The following is a 25,107-nucleotide window of genomic DNA, read 5'->3' as shown; positions in this document are numbered from 1 at the left end:
AAACATCTACCACACCACTAATAGAGAAAACAAAATCCATAATTCTACCTGTCTCTTAAACCCATAACCTTAAATCTAAACTAACGTCCTGTTAGCCTTGCCCCCATGAAAACTGCACCTCACACCGAAGATGCCGCTTTCCCCACTGGAGCCAGGAAAGAGCAAGGGTCCTCCCTCATCTTCAGCAAGGAACATCTCAGCTTCTGCTGACCTCAGCAGGAGAGATTAAGTGGGTTTTCTAGGAGAAAGGGGTCCCCTTCAGGGCAAGAAAAGAAACCAAAAAAAAGTCTACAGAGAAAAATTACCTAGACTGACATAAGGAAACCAATGATTTGGATATACCAGGGTAGCCATACAATATTTTATAAGATTTCACAGCCATAACACAAGATGGAAACAATGTGCTACCATATTCCATTGTAACCATTTGGGAGTGACTAATCCAAAGGTATTGTCGTCATGGTGATCACCAATCATGTACTTCAGTAAAGCTTGGAATTGGCTTCATGGCTTGATCTTCATGAGTGATAATATTGTTGAGGTTACATTGGATGCTCTCTCTGCAGATGGCTTTAATTATTTTTAAAGCTTTATTAAAATGGAATTGTTCCTCCATAAACTTGAGTCAAACAATAGATTGGTTTAGTTACTTCTGCAATGCAGATAGGATTGAGAAATAAAAATTGGCTGGCATTGCTGTTTGGCCCAAGGGTGATTTAACTGGAATGACAGGCTGATCGGAAAAAGCAAACAGTACAATGCCTCTTTGCTGTACCACAGCACCACTTGCTATTGGAACACAGTGCATTAGCACAAAGGCAACTTGTTTGCCAAATGACCATCGAATGATTGACTTAGAACTTTTAAACAAAAGGTTGTAGTAAAAGTAGAACAAGTTTGTTCCTGAACAAATATTCCTGTGGGAGGAAGGCTGACTAAAATTTATCAAAATTATTTTACTAAAACTAGTGAAGAAACATCAACTCCCATCTAGTCAGACTTGTTTTTATTTAGCGCCTTTCAACACCTCCCAGTACCACAAAGTACTTTGCAGTCAGAATCAAAATTAGGTTTAACATCACCGGCATATGTCGTGAATCCAATAAGATGCTTTTGAACCATGGTCAGTGTTGTAGCATTAGACATGAGACAGCTGCTTTGTGCACAGCAAGATCCAATAAGCAAAGTCGTTAGACTGGTCAGATGTGAAATGTTAGAAGGCCAGGTATATGTGAGGAAGGAATCAAATTCTCCCAGTCTGCATATTAGTACTAGCCTTGTCATTTGTTCTCTCCACCCTTTTCCTCTTCTTTGCAACTTTATTCCTACTTCTCTCAGTTCCTATGAAAGATTATTGACCTGAAATGTGACTCTGTTTATTGCCACAAATGCTGCCTCACCTGTGGGTCAATTCCAATGTTGCTGTTTTATTTCTGATTTCTATCATCTGCAGTATTTTGTTGCTTCCCGAACCAGATTGTAGGTCTCCTTGTGTCCTTGATGAATGTCAGCCATCTCAGCAGAAAAGTCCCATTGCTGTTTGAATTATTACCATTGAACCTTTTACAACTACTTGAGTGAGCTGATAGGACTTAATTTAAGATAAAACCTACAGAAATATTTCTGAAATGGAGAATTCCCAAGAGTGTTTCACTCCATCCACACTGCGTTAGACTCTAGGCCTAGACTTTAATGTTCAAATTTCTGAAGTAGGGCTTGAACTCTCAAACTTCAGATCATAGGTCTGACTACCGTCAATCAAAACCACAGGTGACATTGAATTCAGGGACAGCAACTCCAGCTGGATATTAAAAGTTCTGTCATCGCAGTGCCATTGATTTCCCGGTGGGGTACACCCAAATTTACCATCGGGTGAGAAAGTGGCAGAGGCTTTGCTGGCACACACAAAATGCTGGGGGAACTCAGCAGGTCAGGCAGCATCTATGGCAATGAATAAACAGTTGGCGTTTCGGGCCGAGACTCTTCTTCAGGAAGGGAAGGGGAAGACACCAAAATAAAAACCAGGCTGGACAGTTCCTGACAAATGTTGCAGTATATACTGTATGCAGTATATTTTGTGTATATATAAGAGAATACATTCTTCAAGGTTGTTGGCTCTGGCAGAACCTGGAGATGGGTCTATAGTTCCTGGTGAATCCAGAGTAGTATTGAAAGTTGGCAATCTCAGGAAATGGCATGGGGGTGCCCACAAAGACCCCTGAGAAGGTGAAGCAAGAAAGAGTTGATTATTGCAGACTGATGCTAGATCAGACGGTATCTGCTCTAATCTGTCACAAAGGTAAATCTCAATTCTGCGTTGTACACCATGACCAGATGTGCCAGGTTCTCTTTCCATCATGCAGGTAGAGACTTAATCCTGAGCTGATAGTGGAGCGCATCTGCTGATGCTCAGTTCTAAACCCTGATTTAGAAATATTACCAATGCAGTGTGACTAGTGGGGTAACGACAAGCAATCTGCTGTCTTCTGCCATCACAATGGACCACGCCACCGTTCTGACATAAATTCAGGAAACGTTCATGAGATGGTTCTTTTACTGGGGCCAGAGCTGGGGTAGCGTAGTGGTTGGTGCCACACTTTATAGTACAGGCCATCCAGGTTCAATTCCTGCCACTGCCTGTAAGGAATTTGTACGTTCTTCCTGTGACAGTATGTGTTTTCTCCAGGTGTTCCTGTTTCCTCCCACCGTCCAAAGATGTACCGCCTGGTAGGTTTTGTCATTGTAAATTGTCCTGTGGTTAGGACTAGGATTAAATCAGAGGATTGCTGGGCAGTGAGGCTCAAAAGGGTCAGAAGGTCCTATTCGGCACTGTATATCAATAAATACACCGACTGGGAATGTTTTAGCAGATACATTTTCAAAGCATCTCAACAGTGGAGGAAATTTGTTCACAGCAAATAAATCTAAACAAGTGTCCTTGGTGAAAAATAATGCCACGGTGCTCCTCTTGCGGTTTTCCTTGAGAGCATGCAATTGATTGAACCAGCTTTATCGAAGTGTATGTTGGTAACTCTTTGACAGGGCCAGATACTGGACCTTTACAGTCTGCGATAAAACCCTGCCAATTTCCAACGCCACAGCTCGGGCCAAACAGGACAGACAGTTCAGCCTATTAATTATCTGTCCATCAATCTGAATTAAAGAAATCAATTGAACATCTACTTCTCTAACTTCCAGTAATTTCTCTCCTTCCCTCCTCCTCTCTTTTTCCATTCCCCATTCTGGTTACCCTCTCACCCCTTATCTTTGTACCTGCCCAACACATCTCTCTGGTTCCCCCTCCTCCTTCCCTTTCTTCCATGGTCCACTGTCCTCTCTTATTAGATGCCTCTTTCTTCAGTACTTCTTCCACCTATTACATCTGTTACTTCATCCCCCCCACCTGTCTCACCTGTCACCTGCCAGTTTGAGCTTCGCCCCTCCCCCTCCTTATTCTGTCTTCTGCCCCCTTCCACTCTAGTCCTGATGGAAGGTCTCGGCCTGAAACGTCAGCCGTTCATTCCCTTCCGTAGATGCTGCCTGATCCTCCAGCACTTTGTGTTGCTAATTATCCCTAATTGCCCACCAGAAGGTGGTGGCGGCTTGGGCAGATGGACTGCATATGTGTGGTGACCTAGAGATCCAGTATTTGACTAGAAGAGTTAGTGATGTAGTTCCAGGTCAGATTACACAGGAGGTATTGGTGTTCCATGTAGTTTCAGTCCAGTGTGAAAGAGGTTTTGGGTTTCTTAAGAATTTCTCTTATCCCATTGATGATAGCTGTGAATAGGCTGGTCATGATTGGCTGGATTGGATTTGTGCTGCCCTAGTCATTTTCCACCTTAACAGCTAGATAACAGGACCGAAGGTGCTTTGGAACAGCCTGGCTAGAGGTGCAGGGGCATTATGGTTGGATTGTATCTGCACTCACAGTTTATACTGAGACATTTCTTGTGGTTGAAGATCAGCTTGGGTAGGATTCTGAGACGGATCAGTATTTCTGGCTAGAGGTAGTTGCAAAGGCTATTGCACTCGCCATAATGGATGCTGCTCTCATTCCAGGAGTCTCCTCAAACCACCCCCCACCCCACCCCCCAGAAGCTGTTCAGTACTCTGCCACCATGCATGGTAGCATGCTTCTGAATTGCTAAGCTTGGATTGTTCTATCAGGTGTGGGATCATTATCCAATTGTAGCCCAGTCTTGTTTTCCTCCCTGGTTCAGGGCTGGTTCCAATCCTGGAGTGAAGGGTACACCAGGTCATGAAATGAAATAAAACTAGAACAAGGAGCAGAGCAGCACAAGATCAGGCTCTTTGGCCCACCGTGCTGGTAATGATGCCAATTTAGACTAATCCCATAATTATGTAGGCTGCATCACTCCCTGCCTGTTCACATGTCTAAGTGCCTCTTAAATGTCACCATTTTATCCACTTCCAGCACCTCCCTTGGCAGAATATTGCAAACACATACCATTCTGTGTAAACAAATACTTATGTTACAAATCTCCTTTAAGCTTTCTCCCTCCCAGCTTAAAGCTGTGCTCCCTATTATTTGACTCTGACTATCTGCCTGGTTTCTCATAATTTTATATAATTCCGTCAAGTTGCTCTCAAACTTCGATACTCGAGAGAAAACATTTCAAGTTTGTACAACCTCTCCTTATACCTAATACACTTCACTCGAGGCAACATTCTAGTGACCACCATCTGCTCCCTCTCTGAAGCCTTCACATCATTCCCGTAGTATGGTGACCAGAACTGCACGAGGTATTCTAAGTGTGGCCTTCCCAAAGTTTTATGCAATTACAACGCTCCAGCTTCTTGTACTCAGTGCCCTGACTGATGAAGACAAGCATGCTACAGTATACACTTTCTTTACCCCCTGTCCGCTGGTGTCGCCACTTTCAGAGAGCTATAAACGTTCCTCTGCTCCTCAATGTCTTGCCATTTAATCTATACTTCCCTCTTGCATTTGTTCACCCAGGGTGCATCACCTCAAACTCCATTTGGCATTTCTGTACACAAGTTTCGAACTGATGTATATCCCGCAGTGTCTTCTGACCACCTTTCTTACTATCCATAACTCCAACAACTTTCATGTCTGCTGCAAACCAAGATGGAGGTCTGTGTCATGCAGTCGCAGGCCCCTGCCCCTCCCTACTCTTTGCCATGAAGCTTTCTCAGTTTGGGGACAGGATGTGGGCTGAAAGATGAGATTCAGGCAGTGTAGCCATGTCGGGCTGAAGAGAGTTAACCCACGGCCTCTTTCTGCTCCTTTGTCTAATGGACACCAGTTATGGCATAAATCCATGATATTTACCACAAGGTAAATGGAAAATGCTTTCATTACTCAGCAGGTCAAGCAGTGTTCATAGTCCAAGTCCTTTCTGATCAAAATCATTGACCTGCCATATTACCTCTGTTTTTCTCTTCGTGCATGTTGCCTGATCCTCTGAGAATTTTTAGCATCTTCTTTTTAAGAATCAGAATTCCAGCATCTGCAGCACTTTGCTTTCAATGCCATTTTGGAGTCAGTCACGTTGGTGAAACATTGGTGTCTTAAGGTGATCAGAGACCAGATAAGGACTGTAGATTTCCTTCCCTGAAGCAGCTGGGTCTCCACATCCACTATAGTCATCGTCAGTGATTCTAGATATTTCTAAACCTTAGATTTATTTGGCTAGAATTTGTTCAGGTTATCATTTCTTCAGGCCAGCTCTCTGAATTATTTGTCCTGAAAGATAATCACAGCACTATTTAAACGAACGTTCAATATACATTGTGTAATTAAAATATTAGCTGCTCAAACAATATTGATGTTGACAAAGGAGAAGCTGTATGGCTATTTCATTTAATAATACTTTGCAATGAGCAGTTAAACAGCAAAGAAGTGGAACCTTTGTAAATTAAGGTTTACAACTTCATAACAATACTCCACTCAGATGATTATGGATTACCTTCCCAGAAAAGAAGTGAGTATTTCTCTTTACTCCACACTTAATTCCCACCATTCAGTCAAGAACAACCTTGGCAAGCTGTCATTCCATACTATAAGCCTCCAGAAGATCCTCCATATTTTCTGGCCAAGAAAGGTCTCCAACCGTGCCGTACTCCTTCAGTGCCACCAAGAGCACATGACCATGAACATCATGAGGAAGTGTTGGAGATGGTTTGGGCGTATGATGAGAAGAGAGGCCAACACCGTCATTGAGACAGCACTTCATTGGACCCCTAAAGGGCAGAGTAAATGCAGGAGACCAAAGACAACTTGGCACCTTACCAAAGAGGCAGGAATAAGGCCCTTGAACCACACCTGGGGCACGATAGAGAATATGGCCAAGGATAAGCAGAGATCGAGGCCTTCATTGCTGCCCTAAATGCCAATAGTGTAACAGGCAGTACCTATTCAGTCAATTATAGTTACAGTATATAGGAAAACTGCAATATGCAGTTAAAGGATCATTGCACTTTCCATTTTTAATTGTAATGTGAATAATCCAAACCAGGAGTTCCCAATCTGGGGTCCATGAAACCCTGGCTTTGTGGTATTGGTCCATGTCATGAAAGGGGTTGGGAAACCCTTGATCTAAACTGATAGAATATTTTACAGAGTGTTAAGGCAGATGTGGATGTTCAAATGGAACTTTATCCTCTGACAATGTTTGTATTTATTGTTGGTTATCTGAAGTTCTAAATGTACTGTAGTTTTGGGATTAAGGGAGCTAGGGCTTTACTCTTTGGAGAGAAGGAAGATGAGAGGAGACATGATAGAGGTGTACAAAATAATAAGAGGAATAGATAGAGTGGGTAGCCATCGCCTCTTCCCCAGGGCACCACTGCTCAATACAAGAGGACATGGCTTTAAGGTAAGGGGTGGGAATTTCAAGGGGGATATTAGAGGAAGGTTTTTTACTCAGAGAGTGGTTGGTGCGTGGAATGCACTGCCTGAGTCAGTGGTGGAGGCAGATGCACTAGTGAAGTTTAAGAGACTACTAGACAGGTATATGGAGGAACTTAAGGTGGGGGGTTACATGGGAGGCAGGGTTTGAGGGTCGGCACAACATTGTGGGCCGAAGGGCCTGTAATGTGCTGTACTATTCTATGTTCTATGGGAGATGAAAGTATGAAAACGTTACCTGAAAAGGTTTGTTCAAAGGAAGCCCATTATAAGTGAAAGACAGAGGTTAGGAAGAAAATAAAATTATAAAGATTTCTCAATGCCTGAAGTATGTAGCTTCAGCATGGGAAACCTGGACATAGATCGTGGAGTTATTGTCAGTTCACTAAGGAACAGAGGAACATTGGGTACAAGTCTATAGCTCCCTGACAGTGGTGACACAAGTGAACAGGGGATAAAGAATGTCTATAACATGTTTGCCTTCATTAGTTGCTGCTCATGGACAGTGCTAAATCTACCATCAGAGCTTGATCATTTCCAGGAAACAGTCAAGTCAATTTTATTGTCATGTGCACAGGTACAGGATGCTACAGTTACATTGAAAAACACGCTTTCAGAAGCATCACAGGCGTGTAAGTTTAGACAGCATGCAAAACATAAATTATATATAAACCATTGTGTTATGTGTTAGCTTTCAGGAACTATATGTCCTTGTGGGATTTGGTTGCAGAACGTATAACCACCCACCTTTTGGCTTGCCAGCCTATTAAGTTAGGAAATCAAATAACACATGTTCAATAAAGTTACCTTAGTAATATCTACCTGCACAAATTTAGTACCAGCACTTTAAAAAGTTCATAAATCTGAACGATTAGGTTGTTTATAACCTTTTTTTCCCCGTCAAATCTCAGTTGTCTAATATAAGATATTTGTTGCCAAACAACAAAACAATTCAAGAGACTCTGCTTGATTCTTTGGCTTAGTTTTCCTCAGTCCCCCATAAACACAACATCCAAAATGCATGATAGCTGCAGTTCAACAAAACTTTGACTTGACAATAAAGTTCCACAGTACTCTCTTTTGTTACTGTTTTTCAAAGATTGGGCATGGACAGCATTGAAATTCATATTCAGATTTATTTATTTATCACATGTGTATCGAAGCATACAGTAAAATGTGTTGTTTGACTTACCAGCAAAATCTAAGGATATGCTGGTGCCAGCCCACAGGTGTTGCCGGGTGCCAGTGTAGTACGTCCAGAATGCTCGGCAGGAGATCACAGAACATAAGCAAATGTCAGATTAAATTCAACTTTTGAATTCAACATTACCAATGAAGTGCAGCACTTTTTTTTTGATATAAACTGTACGACCTTGTCATTGTCTTCTAAAAATATTGCCCTTACTGTCTGTCTTGTTATTGTCTACTTGTTCTGTAGCTGTTACACTTCATTCTGCTCTCTTCCTGTTTTATGTTGTGCTACCTCAATGTACTTAGTAATGAACTGATACGTATGAATAGTTTGCAAGACAATCTTCTCACTCTCCCTTGGGACAATAGTAATAACCAATTCTAAGTCCATTTCCACTTGGCTTCTTTCCATCTTGCTGACATGCCATAGTTGGCTCAATGCAGGAAGCCAAGCTTTTTGGAGCTGGCTTTAAAATGGAGGAATTTAGGGAGTTTTAGCTGATATTAAAAGATGTACTGAGTACGCAAGTTTTGGGGTGCTGTGGCAGCGTAGCAGTTAGCACGATGCTATGACAACTCGGGGCGTTTTGGAGTTCAGCTGCGGTACCGTTTTGTAAGGGGTGTCTGTACGTCCTCTCTGTGGATTGTGTGGGTTTTCTCTGGGTCCTCTGCATTCTTCCCACAGTTCACAAGTGGGTTAATTGGTCATTGTAAATTGTTAGGGTTAATCGGGTTTACTGGGGTGACGTACCCCGCACTGTCCCTATAAATAATAAAGAATAAATTCAGACTGAGAGAAAAAGGTGAAGGTTCAGTACAGTGCAAGCTGTTGACCAGTCTACAATAAACTTGAAACTTTGAAGTATTGAAATGCTAAAAGCAGGTTCTAATAAGAGTTATGCAATTATCCTTAAAAAGTACGGCAGATTCAGTACAGAGAGATCATACCCATATCGCGATCTCTAGAGTCTTCAGGGCTAATTCAGTACCTATGTTGTTGCTCATATGTCACCAAGGATACAGTTATAATTTCCATCTGTCCTGACAATGTTTTTAAAACCTTTCTCTGCAGTTCAGGCCAGGTCCAACTGCCGGCTGAGATTAAATTATTGCTCAAGTGTCCTGGTTGCTAGCTCTTGCATTTTACCCAGGAATTTCCTGATTTCATTTTAAACATTGGGGACACCTGCTTGAAGACTTGTATTACTGTATTGAAAATTTATGTTACGGTTTTGAATCTATCAACAAGGGCTGAATTATGATGTAATTAATCAGAATGCAATGGATGTTGAATCAGTCCCATTGTGAACTGAAGACTTTGCACTTGAGATTCCAGTGGTAAAGTGCAATAGGTTGTACAGTGTACTATGTACAGGGCTTTGGATCAGCATGACAGCTCTGTAGCAACGCATCAATAAAGCTATTGTGAGTGTGTCATCGTCAAGCTGTGAACTGCTGAAATATGTTAAAGAGGTAGAAGGAAATTAAATGAAAATGAGAAGGTATTGGAGTCCAGTATAAGGAATTGTGCAGGCTTTTGGTATGTCATAGAACCAGCATAGAAAGTCATTTGGCCCAGTGAATCCATACTGTGTATGGAGCACCCACTAATCCTGTCCTATTCTATTTTATCCTCCCTACATCCCCTGGGTTCTGGAGGCATCCAGTAGTCTTGCGAGACCATGGATCTGCGCCTGGTTCCAGGGAGCAGGCCTGGGCAAGGTTGTATGGAAGACCGGCAGTTGCCCATGCTGCAGGTCTCCCCTCTCCACGACACTGATGTTGTCCAAGGGAAGGGCAAGGGCCGATACAGCTTGTCACCAGTGTCATCGCAGAAGTTGCCAGAATGAGGTTGAAGGCAATGTTCGGACTGCCTTGGGGACTCCAGCTCCAGATTTGTCCCGGGGTTTACTCACGAAACCTTTCCCATGAGTGGGTATGGCCGCAAGGCAGCGGAGGTTTGAAATCAAAGCTTTCCCTCTCTTAAATGGACTACCTTCCCAGGCTGACGAGCTCCATCTACTGAAGAAATTTACATTGGTCAAATAACTTGCCAACCTGAACATCTTCAGGATGTGGGAGGAAGGTGGAGCACCCAGAACAAACTTAGATGGCCAAAGGGAGAATGTGCAAAGGGGTGGACGGCAGCAGAGGTCAGGACTGAGCCCGGTTCCACTGGAGCAGTGAAGCAGTGACTTGACTGGTCCACCACTGATTTCCTTACCTCAGGCAGGAAAGACTTGTCTAAGACAGCCTTGCATCGATTCACTAGATTGATTCCTGAAAAGAGGTGGCCCTGTGAGGAGAGATCGATGAAGGCCGGCCTCTAAATGACTGGAGTTTAGAACCGGCCACATTGGAACATGTGAGATCTAGAATGGGACTGAGTGGAGGTGGATGATGAAAAGTTAATTCCACAAACTGGAGAGATTAGGACTATAGAGGGCACAGATGCAGAATAAGAGGTTGCACCTTGCTGGATTCAGATGAGCTTATCAGCTGTCTTTCAATTCATTCTCAATATCATCCATAGGAATGGAAAATAGTAGTCAAGCTGATGTCTACCCCAAGTTTTAAATTAATAATAAAGGTTACCATGGAGATACGTAAATAATGGAATCTGTTTTCTCTTGAGAATAATCTCTCATTGTTGGGATTAAAAGAACATAAATGTTTGAAATTCCCAGCCACAGTCGTCTGTCATTGGTGTTTTCAAAGCAGATTGGTTGATTGATTTTATTTTACCTGCTAAGGGTTTGGGGATTTGGGGATAGGATGGGGAAGTGCAGGAGCAGTTGTGATATTATGAAAGGAGCAAAGACAAGGGCCCCCGTAGTTTAGACCTGCTTCAGTTTCTTGTATTCTGTGACCAGATAAGATTATATGACGGCGTATAGGGTTTAGCAGCCCAGTAGTTAGGAAGTCTGTTATGTTGGTGTTAAGTGCAATTATCCACAGAAATCTATTACCATATGTTTAATAACTTTCATGAAATAATGTAAATGTGAGCTGAGCCTTTTGGTCAGAGCTCTACAAATTATATAAAATCTGTAATTTCATTTGTTTTTCTTAATTCAAGAATAGATTTTCTACTTGTTTCATTACTTATTGGCTAGAAATAATATACCAGAAGCTTCACTGTAAGCTCCTCATAGACAGCATCGACTGTTCGGTTTCAATCTGGTTTCTGGAGCCTTGGGGTGAGAGCTCCACTAGCTGTGTCATTGTGCTACTCCATGAGTAAACACTGAGTCAACACTGAGTCTTAAAGGTGGAGTCAAATGCCAAGGGAAAGGCAAGAAAAGTTTGTTTGGTTGTATCGTGGGGGAGGGGGGGGTGTGCAGTAAAAGAGCAGGAGTGATGTTCCAAAGTCTGGCAGTGGTACAAAGGTAACGTGACCTGAGTCTGGACATCAAATGTGTTCAAATCTGCTGTTCAAATGTGTTCAAATCAGTTTAATACAATGTTTCGCTCACCTTTTACAGAAAGGAGCCTTCGAAGCTCACACAGCTGATCGAGCGGCTACAAAAGAATGCAGATACAGTGGAGAAGAACATCTACCAGATTGAGGAAAGCCTTCTGCAGGTGAGTCTTGAATTGGGTGGAAACACGCAGTTGCTTGAATAACCAGCTTGCTTGTTTCCTAAACGCTCCTGTCTCGGTTTTCACAGGTCACACCCAGTTTGTCACCCTCATCTGGGTGTGTGTGCATCCATTTGCTTTTTTTCACCATCTATCATAATCAGGCTGTGGGCGAACCCTGATGAAGCTCTGCACTACGTTATGTTGTTTCTAAACTGGGAGCTGCCCGAAGAGTAGTGCATGTCGTGATAAAAATTTTTCCATGCTTTTCCACTGAACCACTTACTAGAATCAAATCAAAACTCAGGAATGAGTCACCCAGTAACCTGTAGATGACAATAGAACTGATTAAAAGAAAACTCTTAATATAACTTGAATAGGAAATAGCTGAATGCAAATTCCAACCACTTCACAACATGATTCTTAACAATCTGACTGTGTATTGGGTACTTGGGAATGTGAGTAAAACTCTGGGGTTGCTAATTGACACTAACTTGTTTATTCAGTTGAATAAACGTAAAAGTGGCTGGTTAACGGAGAATTTCCTCTATCTCTGCAAAAAGAAGTAGACCCACCATGTATTTTAAATGGCTTATGAATGTGTATGAAGTATCTCACAAAATAAGTGTTGGTGTAATGGCTTTGTGTTTGTGCTGAAGAATGTCTGACCCACTGAAAACACTCAACAAATCCCAGCAATCTATCTGTTTAGTCGATGCTTCCCCTTTCTGCTCTTGAATGCTCTCTGCTTCAACCACTCCACATAGTTGTGCTTCCACATTATCTGCATTCGATAAAAGAGAAAATCCTCAAAAAAAAACTTGTGTTTTTCATATGCTCCTCTATGGACTTGTCTACTTTAGAATGTAGAACAATAAAGCACAGGAAACAGGCCCTTTAGCCCACAATAATGTGTCAAATCAATTAAATTAGTAATCAGATAGCTACTCTTCTGCTTACATAATGTCCATATCCTTCCATTTTCCTCACATTCATGTGCCTATCTGAAAGCATCTAATGTTTCTTTCTCCACCACCACATCAAGCAGTACATTCCAGGCCCCCACTATTCTCTGCATTAAAAAAAAACACTTGCCTCTCACATCTCCTTTGAAACTACCTCTTCTCACCTTAACTGCATGCCCTCTGGTATTAGACATTTCAACTCCTGGAAAAAGATGTTGTCTGTCTACTCTATCTACGCCTCTCATAATCTCATCAACCTCTATCAGATCTCCCCTCAGCCACTGCTGCTCCAGAGAAAACACCTTACTAAAATCCATGCATTCAACATTCAGAGCTCTACCTTCATCAACCACCCACAACACCACGTCAAAAGACTCAATCAAGATAGTAGACACGACTTGCTCCACCCAAAACCATGCTGGTTCTCCCTAATTAAGCCATGGTTTTCCAAATGCTCAAAAATCCTGTCACTAAGAATTTTCTCCAGTAACTTCCCTACCACTTATGCGAGACTCACTGGTCTGTAGTTTGCACGACTATCCCTGGTTCCCCTTTTGAACAATGGAACTACACTAGCTACTTGCCGAGACATCGTGTGTGGTTAGAGAGGACACAAAGACTTTGGCAAGGCCCCAACAATCTCTTCTCTTGCCTCTCTCTATAACCTGGGGTATATCCTGTCAGGCCCTGGGGACTTATCCACCTTAAAGCTCTTTAAGAGACCCAACACTACCTCCTCATAGCCCTGAAATACCCTAGCATATATACTTAGCCCTCATCTCCCTATCCTCCACATCCTTTTTCTTGGTAAATACTGATGTTATGCACTCATTAAGGACCTCACTCACATCCTCCACATCCAAGCAAATGTTCCTCGAGTGGTCCTACCTACTTCCTAGTTATCCTCTTGCTCTTGATGTATGTATAGAAATACTTGGGATTCTCTTTAATCCTACTTGGCCCCACTTGACTTTCCTAACTCCTTCCTTAAATTCTTTTCTGGCATCTTAATGATCCTCAAGGGCTCTGTTTGATTCCAGTGTTCTAAATTTTACATGGTTTTCCTTATTCTTCCTGACCAGATTCATCACCTGTGTTGACATTCGAGGTTCTCTTACATTGCCATCCTAGTCCATCCTTATTGGAACATACCTGTCCTGTACTCTGTGCAGTTGGCCTTTCAGCGCCCTCCACCTGGCAGATGTAGACTTGCCCAAAAACAGCTGTTCCCAAAAAACACTCCCTAGTTTCTGCCCAATGCTCTCTTAATTTGCTCTGCTTCAATTTAATACTCTCCCGCATCCTTGTATATAGCTATCTTAAGGAGTTGTTGTCACTGTTCTCTATTCGTTCACTCACTAAAAGGTCAGTCACCTGGCCAGGCTCAATCACCAACAGCAGGTCCAATACAACCCCCCTCCTCTTGTTGGACTATTTACATATTGAGTTAAATAACCCTCTTAAATGCACCTCACAAATTCTGCCCCATCTAAACGTCTTGCACTCAAAGTCCCGTTTGTTCAAATAATCTCATCATATTACTTTGGAATTTTAATTACCTCATTTGTGCAGTTATGTCTCCTCTAGGGCTTTACCTTTGTGTGGAAAATAAAAACCGCCTGTTTGGCCTTCACCTGATTATTCAACCCTCTCATATCTGGGGACATCCTCATAGTTCCTTCTCTCTAATACTTCAGTATCCTTTTAAGTGGTCAGAATCAGTTCCGCAAAAATAAACTTGGTGTGATTTAATCAATACACTAAGTATTAATTAGAACATTCTTGGAGTACAGTAAACGTCATGAAAAACTGTTTTCTTCAAATTAATAGCATTTTGACCACTAACATCTGGGATGGTTTAGTAGCATCTTTCCGGCTGCAACCAGACACAGTTGCAATGTCAGTTACTCCAGTTTGGCTCTGCTCTGGGAAGAGGGAAACAGTTTTTCCAAAATTATATTTGACCTTCAGTCTCTGGTTAAAGAGTTCCTATCTGTTCAATTCTAACAAGAACAAAACAAAAAGCTAAATACAACTGAGTGGTATGTAATTGCTCTGGAAGAAGGCCATCATATTTGCCACCCTTCAGTCATGTGATTTGCCTTTCCTTGACACAGGCAGCAACGACAGCCACAAACTTTTTTCGCTTTATCTGTGCAGGATCTGGATGGCCAATCACTGTTCCTATTTTATATGATCCTTGGCTGCAATCGATCAAACCTGAGCTTTTAGGGGTTGATGTATATCATTTACAACTTCCCCGCTTTCTTCTCTGTCCATTATTGGTGTTTCTACAGCCTCTGGCAATGAAGCCTGAGATAAAATGCTCTTTCAGTATCTCCATCACTCCCTCAGTCCCCTCAGTTAATCCATCTCAAAGATTTACAATTGGCCCTTTCTTCACCCTGATGAAACTCTTAATATTAATGTGCCTTTGTTTTGGACAACACTTCATTTCTTGTCCTTCAATCCTCTGCCCAGTGGCCTCCATCTACTAGGTCTACTCACTATCAGTCAAAGAACTTCTGGGGGAAAGGTCAAGGTTCATTACACACAATCACAGCATTGCACTGGAGAAGGAGTACTACTGCATTGGATTAAAAAAATTCTCAATTTTATTCAGTCCGTCTTCATTGTATTAGGAATAAGAAACTTCAAAAGGATCTCACAAAAATGAAGTTTTACTTAAAGGCTTCACTTTCAGAATTTCATTTCCTTGTAATGGGAAATTGTAGACTCAAACATCCTAGTGATTTCTAAATCTGACTTCCTTCTCTCTTGGTGAAGAAATAATGAACGGGGTTCTCAAGGATATGAAAAAGTAATTTGAATAAGTGTATTTCTTTTTTCAATCTTTCTAGGATGTCAGACGCATAGAGGAAGGGAAAAATGTGTTATTCCAAGAGAACACTGCTAAATTGATGGATAGTTCGGATGAAATACTAGAAGAACTTCAGACAGATGCACAGACTGCCCTCATTGAGAAGCATCCCCAGTGTGATATGATCATAGCAGAGTAAGTGTTTATCCCCAAAAATAATAGAGATCTAGAAGATTGGGTGGGGGGCACTGACACTTTGTTACAGTATTTTACAGTGAAGATTAAAGTGAGGAGCAGTCACACAGTTTCTGAATGTTGTCTGCTGTGTTCATTTCTTTCCTCATGATAATTATACAGAATATACAGCTGATATCACCTTCCATAGAACTTTGGGGTTCTAACATTTAACTGTCATTCATTCTTTGGGGCACTCCTCTGCTTTCGTGGATGTTTGCGAAGAAAAAGCATTTCAGGATGTATATTGTATACATTTCTCTGACATTAAATGTACCTTTTGAAACCTTTGAACCATATAACTTCAACGCCATAACCTGCTCCTGTTTACTGTAGAGGAAGTCCACGTTGCATTTGTTGAGAAGAATGGCATTTTTTTTGTTTGGAAGGGGGCCAATTCTTGGTGGGCCATGGTTTTAAAGAAGCTAACCAACAGCAAATTAGCAAATGGTGGATTGGTTGGAAGGCTGGAGATCCATTCTGGTAATTCACCTCCTTGGTCAAGGTAGCTTATAATATCTAATAGGAATAAAGTTGAGGATTAAGTAATTGATACCAGAATTGTTTTCTTTTGGTACTTGCACAGTTTATCTGTCATTGTTTGTGTGTTGTTTTTCATTGATTCTATTGCATTTCTTTTTTTTCTACTGTGAATACCTGCAAGAATCTCAGTAGTATATAGTGGCATGTTTGTACTTTGATAATTAATTTCCTTTGAACTTTGAAAATATCAAAGTGCAAGACTCTTGGTAACTGAATGAATTTTCTTTTCAGTATCAAGCAGTTGCAAGAAAGAATCAAGAAGCTGCGACTGGAACACAAGAAGGTTTACAATCTGAGCCGGCCAGATGGAGTTCCGACAATCGATTGGTCCAAACTGATTGAGGAGAAGCAGGTAATAAAAGCACCATATTTCAAATAAAAAGAAAGACTCTTACTTGTGTTTCATGATGTCCCAACATACACGCACAATGCTGGATGATGCTGCCTGATCTGCTGAGTTCTTCTGGCATGTAGAGAGTGCAGAGATTGACAAGGATGTTGCCTGGATGGGAGAAGGCACCTTATGAGAATAGGTTGAGTGAACTTGGCCTTTTCTCCTTGGAGCGATGAAGGATTAGAAGTATATAAGATAATAAGGGCCACTGATTGTGTGGATAGCTAGAGGTTTTTTTTTCCCAGGGCTGAAATGGCTAACATGAGGGGGCACAGTTTTAAGTTGCTTGGAAATGGGTACCAGGAGGATTATAGGGGTAAGTTTCTCACACAGAGAGTGGTGGGTGCGTGGAATGCACTGCCGGCAGCAGTGGTGGAAGCAGACACAATAGGGTCCTTTAAGAGCCTCAGATAGGTACATGGAGCTTAGAAAAATAGAGGGCTGTGCACTAGGGAAATTCTAGGCAGTTTCTAGAGTAGGTTACATGGTCGGCACAACATTGTGGGCCAAAGGGGCTGTAATGTGCTCTAGATTTCTATGTTTCTATGTTCATTTTTCACGTGTTACTCTAGATTTCAGTCATCTGCGGAACCTCTGTTGTCTTCGTGATGTCCCAGTATACCTTACAGGTCATGAAGTAATTTTGAAGTGCAATCCCTGATGTGAGAAGTGTTGCACCCAATTTGTCTAGAGCAAGGTTCCATCAAAGCAGCAATGACTGATAATTGTGTATCTTTACAGAACTGATGATTCAAGGATAAATATTGTACAAGGCACCAAATGCATATGCTCTGTTCTTTTTGCCATGAGATATTTTGCATCCAGATGAGAGCTCAGGCTATATCTTGTGTAACACCTCAGAAAAAGGCAATATTTCTGACAGAGCAGCACTACTTCAGTGCTACGACAGTCTGCTAGCATTGATTCTTTAACACTCCGTTCCATGCCCTTGGACTTGAAGCTTTTGACCCAAGTGACGCTGTCACCTGTTTAACCACGATGTTAAAAATTTCTGGGGCAGTTTTTTTGGGTTAGGACATACAGCATAATATTAACTGCAGCAACTAATTTCGGCCACTAATCTTTGGACCTGAACTTGGACTGTAGATTAAATTTAAAATGTGGCTCTGGACAATAGGTTCCTAGAGCTGTTAATTGAGAAACCAGACAATGGGAGTTAACATTCATTTGGTTGACTGGAGTGTCAGTGTGAAGAAGGAGGTGTGAAAGTTGTATGTAATTCAAAGGAAGCATTGTAGGTTGTAGATATAGAATTGTCCTTTGATCTTTAGCATATAAATGTCACGTAATGTTAGGTTGAGCAAGCCTCTTCTACGGAAAGGGTCTCAATATGATGCCTGCTGTGTCTCATTTTGTCGAATAAAAGACCACTTCATATCTATCAGCCGTGTCTCTCCGGTGATTTTGTCCACACTACGACATTCCGAGAGTAGAAAGTAGCGCTGTGAATCAGATCAGTGACCACTGGGCAGAAGGGAGGTCTTGGACTTCCTGAAGAACTTTAATCTCACATTCCACGTTGTGGGCCCGTGTACGTTTAGTATCTACAAATAAGAATGTAGGAACTTGAGGGAATCATGGTAGGAACTGGTACCCCTTACATCCACTTTATCACTTGGTTAGGTTATGTTTGATTCTCTATCATCATAGAGAGATACAGCATAGAAAGAAACCCTTCAGAGCACACAGTACGTACCGACCAGCAAGCACTCATTTTACACTAACCATTCCCAACTCATCTTTTCCTTCCCACATCCCTTTTAGCTTTGCCCAGATTTACCGACACACTAGGGACAATTAATCCATTAATCCATATGTTTTTGGAATGCAGGTGGAAACTAGGAGAAAGTCGCGGAGTCACAGGGAGGTCATGCAAGTTTCACACAGAGGTTAAAGTTTCTGCCAAAGATCCTTGGCCACATTGTTCTTTGCATTGCAATATTTATTGTTATTATGTAGGCTGAAAAGTGCCCTTTGATGTCACGAAAGAGAGTGGAAGGTGCTATATAAATGCAAGCCTTCCTTAATTACTCTGGATTTTATTATGAGTCATGAGGAACGGTTTTTGCCATTCATTTTGGATAGGGTTGATCAGAGACTTTCCTCAGCCTCATCGGCAGGGGTTCTGAGCATTTGAATTGCTCTTTGCTGGGGAATTGGTAGTGCCTGTCACCAGAGAGGTTCATCTACCAGTCAGCATGGGTGAAACCCACTGAGTCATACAGACTGCAAAGCTGGAAGTAGAAAAACAAGAATTATAAATTACATTTAAATCATTGTACATGATGCAGAGTAAAGGCTGGGGCATGTGTAGTGGATGAAGGGAAAATATTAAATAGATAAATGTACATGCTTCCTTACTACAACATGGAGGAAGCCATTTCCCCATTAAATCTTTGCCAACTCCAGCAGAATAATCTTGTGCCCCCTCTCCTTGGTTCTCCAGAGCCCTGAAGCACATTCTCTCCCGCATGTCCATCAACTCCCCTTTGCTTCTTTTCTCACTTAGACCAGTTCATCTTCCAGCACAGATGTGGGAGGAGAGCAAACATCTGGACACAGAGTGAAGGTGTAAGCACTGCATAGACAGCATCTGAGGTCAGGACTGAACCCAAGTCGCTGGAGCTGTAGTACACAGCAAACTGTTGTATCACTCAACAGCAACATCCCCCTGAATGGATGAGATGCCATTCTTCTAAACACTTCCAGAGCCAGAAAAATCTTTCTCCCAGCAGCAGTTTTCGAACATGCTGAAAAATAATTGGTTAGGTTTGGTCCCACTAACTATGTTTTTCCATTGGTCTTCAGTGCCAGTTAATAGGGAACTGTCTGAATCACATCCCCACGGTAATTCCTGTGCTGATTAAAATGGAGGATGGCAATGGCATTGACTGCAGATGAGTAAGGTATCATTATAAACAGATGTTGGATCAATACAGTCGACCATGGTCAGGCAGTTGGCAAAAGTTGCTGTCAACTTTGCCTTGTATTATTGGGAACTTTGCTAGTACCTCAATATCTGGGTCAATATCTCAAAGCAACATTGTTCTGCCTGTGGAGATTATGGTCTCTAATGAATGCAAAATTTCCTCCTGTGAATTTTTCCTGCGTCTGTTTCCTCCTTCAGACAGAGCTGAACAACCAGGGCTTTGGAAATGAATTGCCTTTTGTCGATCAACAATTGGAACACCACCAGCTCTTCACTAAAGAGGTTGAAACGATTGGGGATCACATCCAGAAGAATGGAAATCAGGTAAAGAAAGCAATCAGCAAGTGTGACGCTTCCTTACAGCTGTGAGAGGGAAACTTGCAGGTCAGGGAATGTTAACATAGAGTCGTATGTCAAAGGAGCTGACCCTTCAGCAAATGATTTTGTGCTGGACAGATTAGTAATGAAATGCCTAACAAAAACCTTCTGTTGCACTAATTGTGTCCATTGAATGTTGTACAATCTGAATAACTATTCAGAGAGCAGCGTTGTTTGTGCTATTTTAAATCTTTGCATCTAATTGTGATCCTTCAAGGATGCAGCATGGATGTTGAGAAACAATTGCTTCAAGACAGTCGATTCATGGGAAGTCATCACAGCTCAGAATTCAGCTGTTGAGTAACCATCAACCCTATGAACTTCACTGTCATAATTTCTCCTGTAAACTGAGATTCACAGTGGAATGGTTCCCCATTGAAAGTTTATGTTGTGAGGGATAAGGGGATTGTAAAGGGTCTATCTTTGAATGAAATCCTCTGTTATAAAAATATATTGTACTATCTGTTAAAACACCCTCTTCCATCCTTTCAACAGGATTACGTCAGTGGCATCCAGTTGAAGTACAACAAACTTCTGGTGAGTATGAAGACATGTTGTTCTAAACGGTATCAACCCAAAATCTTTCATATACTTAGATTGGCTTGACAGTATTAACTAATATTCGAGCTCCAATATTGACAACATCAGGAGAGAGTTGACTCTGCTAATCCATTGTTAAAACTATAAGAGAGCATCTTGTTACAAAATGGGACAGCCCGTAAAAATGCTGCTATGCGTAAAGGTCAATGTCTATTTGGTTTGATCCATGCAGGGAGGAACACAGCAGCGGCAAAAGGACCTGTCAAGCCTCCGCGACTACATGCAGAGCTGCACCAATGAGCTGTACTGGATGGACACCCAGGAGGAGGACCGACTGCGTTACGACTGGAGTGACCAGAACCTGGACTACAAAAACCGCCACCGTCAGTACGAGGTGACGTCAACTGCAAACCTTCACTCATGATCTGGGGGGGCACTTGACATGGTGGTGTCAGATATGGTGATGTTGTGATCCAGAGGTTCTTTGGAAGTTAAGAATGAGGCATAAAACTTGGTTCTGGCGGTTAATTAGATGTAACAAGAAAAAAGGAAGTAAAAGAACAAAGACGTCTTAGACTAAAATCTACCTCAGACGAGAGATAATAAGAGATTCCAATGATAAGGAATTTTTTATTTAGGCATCCATTAGTCTCATGAGACCATGGATTTGCACCTTGTAAGGTTTCCAGTGCGTAGGCCTGGGCAAGGTTGTATGGAAGACCAGCAGTTGCCCATTCTGCAAGTCTCCCCTCTCCACGACACTGATGTTGTCCAAGGAAAGGGCATTATGACCCATACAGCTTCGCATCGGTGTTGTCGCAAAGCAATGTGTGGTTAAGTGCCTTGCTCAAGGACACACAGGCTGCCTCAGCCAAGGCTCGAAATAGCGATCTTCAAATCATTAGACAAATGCTTTAACCACTTGGCCACGTGCCAACACAAGGAATAACCTAGAAAATAATCAGATTCAGTGGTGGCTGCAGAAAAACTTCCAGAAAAATACAGAATCAGCTATTACTGAAATTTCACTGAACATTTATACACATACAAGTAATCATATTAAAATTATAAGCAAGCACAGGAAAGTTAAACTGCAAAGAAATAATTCTATACTCTAGTCTGCCAATGGAAGTATTGAAAGTGCAGTGGGTTCTGGTTAACTGGGACACCTCAGGACCAGTACATCTGGCCCAATTAAGTGACTGCCCCAATCAGCCGAAATTTCATGGAAATAGTTTAAAAAGGTACAAAAAGGACAAACTGAGTAACAATTTATGTATTTAAATGAAATGCAGAACAAATTAGAACACTGTCAATACTACTGCAGTACTATAAACCAGCCGTATTCTTTTGATTGACCTAAAGTGAGCAAAATCAATGCGGACTCCTAGTGTCGATAATGGACTGCTTTCATACAATGCATATTAACAATTGTATCCTCTAAATCTTCATTTTTCATTGTAACAGTCAAAATCTTCATAGTTTCTAACTTGTTGATCTAGTGAAGTTGTTTGATTTTCTCTAAGCCTGACTGCTTGAAGCCACAGTGAGCAAACTTGCTGCTTATTTCTCGCCAGCTCTCAGCGACAAAAATCACTGCTTTTTGAACACAAACACAAGCAACTGACGCTGCTTAGAAACTCTTTGCTCTAAGCATGGTGTAGAGCCTAATGGCCACGCAAGTGCACACGACTGATGCTAGATAGGAACTGTTCAGCAACAGTCTCCCGCCCCAATTAATCAGAGTGTCCCAAATAAACGAAGGGAATCCCAGCAGTTTCCTCAATTAGTTTTTGTTCTTCAGAAGTTCTCCCAAATGAGCAGCTGTCCTGATTAACTAATGGCACAGGTAACCAGAATGCACGGTATTCACACTATGTTACTGTGTGGGAGTTTCTGGGTTTATTCCTAGGAATGATGAAAGAACAGGAATATGCACACAATTACCACCGTATTAGCTACAAGAATGGAACCTGCTGTGGTGCTGCTGTAGCCCATCAGTGTTGTAACACGTGGTTAGTTGAGTTACTGTCACCTTCCTGTCAGCTTGATCCAGTCTGGCCATTCTCCTCTGACCTCTCTCATTACCAAGTCATTGTCGCCCAAAGAATGGCTGCTCACCAAATTTTTTTTTTTTTTTCACACCGTTCTCTGTAAACTGAGAGACTGTTGGGCATGAAAATCCCAGGAGATCAGAAGTTTCTGAGATACTCAAACCACCCCATCAGGCACCAGCAATCATTCCATGGTCAAAGTTACTTGGATCATACTTCTCCACCATTCTGATGCTTGATCTAAACAGCAACTGAACCTCTTGACCATGACTGCATGCTTTTATATATTGAGTTGCTGCCACGTGATTGGCTGATTAGCTAATAAAATGGCTGCAGTGTGTATCCAGACCAGGGTGTCATGTGACCTTGCAAGAGCACAGTTTTGATCTCCATTCTACTAAAAGAGATTCCATCTGCAGAGGGAGTGTCACAAAGGTTCACCTGACTAATTCCTGAGATGGCGAGACTGTTGCATCAGGAGAGATTGGGTAAACTACATCTGTATTCAGAAAAATGAGTTCTCATTAAAACATGCAAACCACTGACGGGGTTCAGCATGCTGGATGCAGGGAAGATGTTTTCACTGTGGAATCTAGAACTTGGGGTCAGAGTCTGAAAAGGTGGGGGAGAGACATTTAAGACTGAGATAAGAAATTTCTTCAGTCAGGAAGTGGTCAATGTGTAGAATTCTTTATCACACAGGCTGTGGAAAATAAATTCCTAAATATATTTAAGAAGGAGATTTCTGGCCATTAAAGGCATCAAGGGTTATGAGGACTGAAATGTACTATCAAGACAAAGGATCGGCCATGAATTGCAGAGCAAGTTCAAGGGCTGAATTTTACGACCTCAATATACTGATATGATGAAATGATAAATTTACCCAGCAGCAAGCTACTACCCACCTACCTTCCCTCACACTCACCTACTCCTTTCCCTCCCATCCTCCACCCACCTGCCTTCCTCCTCACCTGGCTTCATCTATCACAGGGGCTCCCAACTCTTTTATATGCCATGGACCCTACTATTAACCGAGGGGTTCATGGACATCAGGTTAAGATGCCCCCGATCTATGACCTTTTAGCTTGTACTCTTTTCCTACCTCACACGTGATTATTCTGGGTTCTTCCTCATTCTTTTTCAGTCCTGATAAAGGGTATCAGCTCAAAGCGTCAACTCTTTATTCCTTTTCATAGATGCTGCCTGACCTGCTGAGTTCCTCCAGCATTTTGGGTGGGTTTCCAGTATCTGCTGAATCTCTTGTGTTTGTAACCATGAATTTACCTCTGCCGGCGTGGTGCAAATCTTATGCTGTACCTCTCGGGTCTAGAAAGGGGTGGGTGGTAGAGGGGAGATCGGCAGCAAACCTGAGACTTTGCTTGCCTCTTGCAGAGTTTTGTGAACCGACACTTGGAAGCTAAAGAAGCAGCTGTTTCCAAACTCCACGATGAAGGCAACAATCTGCTACAGATAAACCACCCAGGAAGGAATGCTGTTGAGGTAACTAGAACGTAGAGCCCAAACTTATAGCAGAATGATTGTGATGCAGCCTGTCAGAATGCACTCCACCATAAACTGTAGATATACAGTCAGTATCTTCAAGGAAGAAGACAAATGGAATGATGGTAAGGAGTCTTTCTGCGGTCTGTCACATGGAATGTAAAAACAACGCTCCTGTTCCAACACCTCCTCCCACTTGTTCCTATGTCTTCCAGTCTATGCCCTTATGGCGTGAGCTCCAAACCACAGTCAGCTCATTCACTGAGCACTGCATCCATCACGGGGTGCCACTGTAGCATAGCGGTTAGCGCGACGCTATTACAGCTTGGGGCGTGGAGTTCGGCATTCAGTTCTGGTGTCATCCCTAAGAAAGTTTATATTGTTATGAATCAGCAGCAGTGAATGTACAACTGAGTCAAGTTTTATAAATAAACAACGATTTTTATTAACTTCTACTCAGAAACGTAGAAAAGTAAACAAACGAGCAAAACCGGAAGTTAACCATTATGCGGCTATCTCGAACAAACAATCGAACTTAGAAATAGCTCTTAATGAGTTCTCATTCAAGCACAGTCTTAAAGTAGTAAGTTGAAAAGTCCTAGTGATTTTTACAGTCTTTAAGGAGAGATTTTACTGCAGCAACAATTCCTCCGAAGAAAATGACGAATCTGCTGATCACAGTCCAGCAATGCCTTGTCAAAGGAGTCACGCCGAATATAAAGTGCCTCAAAGTAACTGACCTTTTCCCTGGAAGGTGGACATTGCACCAAACCTCCTAACTTTTGCAGGGGTTTAACTCCAACGTGCATGCCACAATTTCCCGGACGATTCTGATTCCAAACAGTCGATCCAAAACACCGAATGTCGTTAACTTTACTCAATCTTTTGGGTTCCTGTACATTGGTAAGGTATTCCCTCTCCAATACTAGACTGTAAAAGTAAAACAACTGTGCAACAAACTAAAACTGGTAGTGATTGGCGAAACTGCTGGCAACAACGTGTTTGCACCGTTAAATAGAAATTTAAAAACTGCGTCACAGTGGCGGGCTTTGTTTAA

The 25,107-nt window shown here is 42.0% G+C and overlaps 1 protein-coding gene across 1 annotated transcript in view; it reads left to right on the top strand.

Annotated features, from left to right (window-relative positions):
- Window positions 1-25,107, top strand: part of ppl (periplakin) — an 86,302-nt gene that overhangs the window by 18,228 nt on the left and 42,967 nt on the right. The window contains exons 2-8 of the mRNA XM_072268930.1: window positions 11,575-11,674; window positions 15,498-15,652; window positions 16,466-16,586; window positions 19,777-19,902; window positions 20,452-20,493; window positions 20,729-20,890; window positions 23,943-24,050. Coding sequence (XP_072125031.1) covers window positions 11,575-11,674; window positions 15,498-15,652; window positions 16,466-16,586; window positions 19,777-19,902; window positions 20,452-20,493; window positions 20,729-20,890; window positions 23,943-24,050 — 814 coding nt within the window. The remainder of the gene's footprint in view (window positions 1-11,574; window positions 11,675-15,497; window positions 15,653-16,465; window positions 16,587-19,776; window positions 19,903-20,451; window positions 20,494-20,728; window positions 20,891-23,942; window positions 24,051-25,107) is intronic.

The sequence above is a fragment of the Mobula birostris genome, chromosome 9 (genome assembly GCF_030028105.1).
Source record: "Mobula birostris isolate sMobBir1 chromosome 9, sMobBir1.hap1, whole genome shotgun sequence".
In the NCBI taxonomy this organism is placed as follows: Eukaryota; Metazoa; Chordata; class Chondrichthyes; order Myliobatiformes; family Myliobatidae; genus Mobula; species Mobula birostris.
The sequence above is the reverse complement of the archived record's forward strand: the minus strand, read 5'-3'. Positions and strand labels throughout refer to the sequence as shown.